The sequence below is a fragment of the Aspergillus pseudotamarii genome (assembly GCF_009193445.1).
Source record: "Aspergillus pseudotamarii strain CBS 117625 unplaced genomic scaffold BDV38scaffold_19, whole genome shotgun sequence".
Classification (NCBI taxonomy): Eukaryota; Fungi; Ascomycota; class Eurotiomycetes; order Eurotiales; family Aspergillaceae; genus Aspergillus; species Aspergillus pseudotamarii.
The window spans coordinates 484,151-491,304 of NW_022475033.1; the positions used below are offsets into that span (position 1 = coordinate 484,151).

At 47.7% G+C, this 7,154-nt stretch overlaps 1 protein-coding gene across 1 annotated transcript; it reads left to right on the forward strand.

Moving 5' to 3' along the window:
• Nucleotides 1–3,660: 3,660 nt before the first annotated feature.
• BDV38DRAFT_291903 (allantoate permease family MFS transporter) lies at nt 3,661–5,585 on the forward strand (the record flags this gene model as incomplete). The annotated part of the gene is made up of 8 exons (XM_032061873.1): nt 3,661–3,952; nt 4,014–4,129; nt 4,187–4,253; nt 4,321–4,460; nt 4,512–4,776; nt 4,822–5,112; nt 5,166–5,279; nt 5,342–5,585. The coding sequence occupies 8 exons, from the start codon at nt 3,661–3,663 to the stop codon at nt 5,563–5,565; spliced, it is 1,509 nt and encodes a 502-aa protein (XP_031914940.1). The 3' UTR covers nt 5,566–5,585.
• Nucleotides 5,586–7,154: the final 1,569 nt, after the last annotated feature.

Below are 7,154 nucleotides of genomic sequence, written 5' to 3' on the forward strand. Positions count from 1 at the left end.
GATACCATTGGCTGCAGGCTCGGCAGTCCCTTAGTAGGAACATACCCTTCCATTCATTTTATTAGGTTCAAGAAGTGATATCAACCCGGTTCTGGAAACAGTCCCGGATCAGGGAATCTTCCATGACCACTGATGTGGTCATTGGAAATCGTTGCACTTCCTTGTTAGGTCATGCAAACACACGTGCCTACACCTTGGGCTCAGGATGGACTCTTAGTAGGACTGAGTGTCAAGATAACTAAACGGAGTCATGAGTTAGCATTATATAACTGTAAATGATGATGAGTGATATATACACTTTTCTTTTCTGTTCCCCCATCGTACCATTATCGCTAGCATCTAGGAATTAGACGATACCAGGATTCATAGACGAGGGCCATACAATTCCCTCCCCCCACGTGCCTGGTGCTTCCCACCCAACGACTCATTGATACGGCACGTGCTCTTTCAACTTCATGAACTGGCAGTTCCTCCTGAATCCGTTAGTAATAAAGGATCGGACCACCGACCATCAGTTCCACCTATCATGTATATCATTATAACAGGTGCATCAATTGTATCCACTTCATTTGCCCGCCGTCTATCCTTGCTTCCACCCCTCGGACCTGCATCTGGACTTCTTCTAGCCGGTCCGCGCCGGCGTCGCTGCGCTCGTCGACTGGGACGTGCAGGACTGGATTTGCCACAAAAGTCGCAGTAGCGTCTTCTCGAAGATCGCTAAGCTGACCATTTTATTCGTCCGGCTGTGAGCCACGGGATGATCGTTGCATACAGATTTGACCGGATAGATGGGACCTTTTGCCCTCCCATTATTCTGCCGTCTTGCCACAAAAACCTTGGTATGCCTTGGCTGTGGCATGCCACACACCATCTCCGTTTGCTCCATGACCGAGATCCTGTTCCTTCAGCCTTGCTGAGCCCCCTATCCGGTGTCACACCATGGATGTAGAGTGAAAAAATCTATTGCCTGGGTCAGCCGCATGCCCACAGGGTAACAAAGGTTGTCAACGCCATAGACGGACTGTGCTGTGCAGATTCCCTGCCCTCTTGAAGGACCAAAGCCAAAATAATAATCTAACTCGAAAGGATTTTACTCGTAAGTTTACCAGTTGCGAAATTGAATTTGCAAGGGAGACACCCGACACCACTGAAACAGAGTTACACTGCCATTGACACTACCTCGATCAGTCTCTTTCATATGGAGACGTCACTGCAGACCCTATTCATGCGCTTATTCCGCTAAATGAAAAAACAACCTAATTATGTGACAAGGAAGCGTCGATCACCCATCTAAGTGCGCTACCAAGACGGTCGCTAGGACGGCAGGACAATGGCGATCCGCAATCGAGAACATACTAAAGACGGCTGAGCGACGTGAAACTCAGTGGGCGTCGTCTTGGACTGTGAGTCGCATGAGCCTTCCTAAATAGCATATGAATACTAATAACCCTCTCACTGCACTACAGACGAAAGTGTCTTTCCTAACAACCTCGACCACCCTCAATAAGTCAGACGACTCATACCAGGCCCTTTTTAGCCCTCTAATGTGGCCGAGCATCGGCGTGCGGTGGGAATCCCGGCTCTATGATACTCAGCATTAATCGCGGTCATGTGCCAGTCATCCTCCCGTCTAACCCTAATTGCGGTCTTGTTGGCTTTGGTCGACACATCCTCAGCATTTCTAACGCTCTGAAGAAACGAGTCAAGGCCGAGACGTATCAACGCGTAAGAGGTCCTGATTGATTGGATGCAGCGTACACGATCACACCGATATTCCTACCCAGTGGTATGCAGCCAGCGACTAGGCATTGGCAACGATGATTTCGTCAGTCAGGTGGTTCTGCTAACACGGTTCAAGCATGGGCACCATTTCTGATGAATTTCCCTGATGTGGTACATCCTCAGTGCTTGTCCATTATTGACTCTGCGTACTTGTCGGCCACATATTGTACGTTTTGCTTTCTCACAAAGGGAGTGAACCTTTCCCCCAGACCACTCATCTGTGAAGAGAGATTCCCATAGTGCAATCCAACTCGTATATGTTGGCTCTTTCGCCGAACTGTGAATCGTATATGCGCCACTGACGGACGGGGAATACGCCGCACACTGCACTCCGTATCGGCCAGCGGCCAGTGGACCCGCTCAGTGCATCACAGCAGATTGCAGTTCTTATTCCACACCATCCTACCAGATAATGCTTGGGTGTGGAAGAAGAAGTCTTCTTTTTCTCCCCTTCCTTGCTCCACCTCGTTCCTTTTTGTTTTCTTTATTATTGTAGTGATGGTGGTAGTGAGCCATCCCCTCGCCGAATCGTAAAACGATGGCTTATCAGGTATTTAGCAAGATCACTCCCGAGAGATTATATTACATTGAGAGAAGATAGGAGAAGCAGATTTGGTAATATACCGCAAGTCAGTTCCAGCTAGCCGACCTACGAAGAGAGCCCTGAGAACCGGCATAGTATCTATCAATGAAGATATCAATCCAGAGATACTGTGCTCGTAGTTGTTAAATTCTTGCGCCATTATAAGTTGTCAGTGATTTTTGGTCACCTTACATTGGCATTGGCATTATCTTTTCAAATTTACAGTAATTGGTTGTCACAAATCGTGCACATTACTTTCCTTTTTTCTTTTCTTTTCTTTTTTTTTTTTTATTCCTTTGTTTTATATCTTCACATGGATAGAAGATGTTCCAAATCTGAGTTTATGAATATGGTGTTCAAGTTCCGAATATCCTATTGAGTTTCATGTACAATTCTACCATGAGCCATAGAATAGATATATATCTTCATATATCCTGTTCCGTAAACATGGAAGACCGTGTGAAATAATACACAATAGTAACGAACAGATCAGGGCTTCCCAGAAGGAAGCAGAGTAAAAACAAAGAGGCTTCTAAAGAAGAAAGGGGAAAAAAAAAAAAAAAAAAAAACCCAAATTTGGAACCTCCCCGGTTGTTATGAACAGAAGACCAGACTATCGGTGATCGCGCCGAGGCTCAACGCACATTATCTCCAACGAAGTCGAGAAATGAGCCTCATAGATATTTTATCCGTCGTTTTCCGCCGTGGGGACATAGACAAGACACGTGAGGATGACTTGTTCGCAACCAATGCCGAGAATGAGAGGACAAACAAGGCGACAGGTGGCATGGAACCCCGCACTCTCTGGCACGACGGGATTGGTCAATGTCACTTCATCTCGGCGATCTTGCTTGAATCTGGCCGAAAGCCCACTTTCGAATCCGGGGTAGTTGGAGGAGTGTCACTGATTACCAACCCACGTTTGTTGACCTTGCAGTTAATTTACATGGATATAACTGGGACGAAGTCATGATACGCGACATGATTTTCTCTGTCTCTTCGATGCGAATACTACTGGGCTCAACATGACATACCTCACGAAGCAAGGGACACCCCAAACTCGCCCAATTTCGCCTGAACTTGGCACAAGCGCCACAGTTGGACGATACTACGCAAGGCTTGGCCCCCGAGGGGGTGACCCCACGTTCTGAAGGAAGGTTTGAGGGACTCGGGGTAGCTGGAGAGATGCACCTTGTGTGTTTATAAGCAGGTTGGCACCTTGCGTGTTCCCGCCAAATCGCTCCACTGATTTGGGTTCCTGCTGCTCTACACGTTTCCTCACCGCACCTCTCAATATGCACAGTCAATCTGCGTTAGATCCAGAGAAGCCGTTGAGCGCTGCCCTCGAAAAGGTAGCCGAAAGCTCTCTGGAAGCTGGGGACGAAAAACGGCCGCACGAGGATGTACCCCCGACGTACAGTGCGGAGATGGAGAACCGGGTCCTCCGCAAGATGGACCTTCGTATCATTCCAATGCTAGCTGTCTTGTATCTGCTGGCTTTCTTGGATCGGGGAAATGTGGGCAATGCGAAAATCGAGGGATTATTGGAGGATTTAAATATGACGGGGCCGCAGTACAATTGGTGTTGTATGTGCTTCCCCTCTACTCATCAAATACGGCATGATGGGCTCACCATCGGTCTTTGCAGTGACGGTGTTCTTTTTCACGTATGCTGCGTTTGAGCTGCCGAGTAACCTGTTGCTAAAGAAGATGAGACCGTCAAGGTGGCTACCGTTACTTATGGTCGCGTGGGGTATTGTCATGGTATATCGCCGATGCTCATGGTAACTACAGTAAAGGGACTGACAGGTTGTGGATTAGACGTTGATGGGAGTGGTCCACAACTATGCAGGACTATTATCCACGCGCATTTTCTTGGGGGTTGCTGGTGAGTACAGGGCCATGTGATGCAACGAATCATATTTCCGCTTGGACTAACGGCGTCGACTGATTAGAGGCTGGCCTTTATCCCGGAGTGGCATACTACATCACCATGTGGTATCCTCGACACCGCGCTCAGTTCCGACAGGCCTTATTCTTTAGTGCTGCCAGTATCGCCGGTGCGTTCTCCGGCCTCTTAGCATACGGAATTGCAGTAGGTACCGCGGTAATCCCACTAAACGAGTCTTAGTAACGTATGGAATAGAAAATGGATGGGGTTGGAGGCTACGCCGGCTGGCGTTGGATTTTCATTTTGGAAGGCTTGCTCACCATAGCAGTAGCATTCATTGCTCCCTTCGCCATCCATGACTTCCCTGAAACTGCAAAGTTCCTTACAGACGAAGAACGAAGATTCGTGATTCACATGCTGCGTACTCAAAATACAGGAGGAACCTCGGAAGCCACCGAATTTCGCATGAAATATGTCATTGATGCCCTTCTCGACTGGCAGATTTATGTGTCCATTATCGGTATGTCTCCACCCACGAATTGTGCTACCAATGCTGATAACGTAGTGTACTGGGGTATCACCTGTCCTCTCTATGGTATCTCGCTTTTCCTCCCCTCGATCATCAAGGATCTCGGATATACCTCGTCGACGGCCCAATTGCTCACCGTCCCGATCTACATCACGGCAGCTGTAGTTGCCGTTGTCGCTGCGTGGCTATCAGACCGCCGAAAACAACGGTCGCCGTTTGTTCTCTTTTTCATGGGGCTCATCGCCGCCGGATTCATCATCGTGCTTGCTTCAACAGGCAGAGGTGTCCCCGGTGTGGTTTACTTCGGTGTATTCGTCTCGGTTGTCGGTATGTACATTCTGATTTGCTACCAATCGGGAACAGCAGCCTGACAGAGACAGGTATATATCCTGCCTTTCCGGGCAACATCACCTGGCTCAGCGCCAACCTCGCTGGTGACTATAAGCGTGCGTCCGGAATGGCTATTCAGATCGGCCTGGGTAATATGGCTGGTGGTATGACATTTTCTCTGGAAATGTGATTATCGTTTGAATGAACATGACGCTAACAGAATCAGCCATGGCATCGAACTTCTACCGCTCTCAAGACGCACCGAACTATATCCTTGGGCATGCCTTGGAACTGGGCTTTTGCGTCGCCGGCATGATCGCAGCGGTGATCCTTCGTCTGTCGTATCAAATGATCAATCGGAGACGAGACCGGATGGACGTGTCAGGGTACGACGAGGAGGAGATGGAGAAGATGGGGGATCGGTCGCCGATGTTTCGATATATGCTGTAGAAGGACTGAAGATCCGATGCAATCCTGTTCTTCGATTGAGTGGAGTTCTGGATAGATGAGACGGTCAGGACGGTCCTGATGTTGAACGTCTATAATCAGTAACATCAGCCTTGACATGTTATACCTATACAGATACAAGCTTCGACGTTTCATTCTCTGCCGGTCTTGCCGACCAAAGCAGATTTGTAATAACGGTTGAGTTCTGCTAAGAATGGAACGAGGGAAGTGGATATGAGTCAATTGTGTGAAAGTCAGGTTGACCATATCGGTGAATGATAATCGTTATATACCCTTGAAGGAGATGATACTGTCGTAAGTATAGATGCACAACAGCAGACATTGTCTAAAGATATCTCATACTAGACAGGACACAGATTCAGGGCAAGCCAGGATTGGCCTTCCGCATAGCCTCCAGGATCTATCCCAAAGTTGGAGGCCTTCCCAGGCAGGCACCCACGCCTTCCTAATCGGGCATCCTGCCTTCCCTTACGTTTTTAGCAAACAGCACATACAACAATAGAGTCCCGGATAGTGCAGTGGTCATCGCTGCCGGTGGTACAGCCCATGTGACTGCTGTAGCCAGACAGGGACTCCGTTCGAATCCGCCTCATGGCTGACGCCCTTTTACTAGCAGTCTGTAAAAGGAGCGTTGGGGCGGATACGGTCGTAGTAATAAAATCCCTGAGGATTTTCCCTAGACACCCAATAATCCCACGGTATCGGCTGGGGATCATTGGTAGGGCTGGCTAGGTTTTTATATTTGAATTCTTTTCCTTTCATCTGAGTGATTCTTTTCATCCCTGCTGTTTCTTCGCTGTTTCTATCCTCGGCTCTCCTACGGTAGTCACGTTACGTGGAACGCACCATCCTAATGATGTACAGTCCTCGCGAAATGTTTCCGTACGCGACGCATCAACTGCAACCACGCCGGTTTTCCTACATGCTTTTTATTTGTTTGACAGTGGCCCCTAGAATGTCTTTAGGAACCATAAATCCTAATGCGATAAAGAACACTGTATTGAGTGCCTATTTTAGCGGTTTTATATGTGGTTTCGCTCATACAAGGATCCCTTTGCCCACAAGTGGGGAATCGCTTCAATGTTCCAAGCCAACCGTTCCGTATACCTTCAACAGAAACACTCTGAATCGTAGCTCAGAATGCCCTGGCCGGGCCTATATAGCTTCCCGCCGTTGCACTACTCTACAGAGAGCTATCGTAAGATGCCAGAAGATAATCTCTCTTCTATATTGAAACCTAATCTAGAATTTACACATAACAATACTCGCCCATACTCCGCATATGGTTAATAAGGTTAAATATTAGTTCCGAGACCACTATTAAGTGGCCGACTCATTTGTCTAATCGTATTATCTTAACTCTAGTAAATCTACCCGGGTAAGGCTGGACGAAATAACACATCAGCTCAATTCTGATACTAAGGTATATAAAGGTACTGGAGAAGCTTTGAATGTGTGTTGTAGTACTTGAATGGACCAGTCTATGCCGAGACGTTGTATGGTAGTTATTTAGACAAAGGACTGGTATACTTAGTCTTAGCTAGTAGAAAATGAGCTTCTGAGTAAATGTA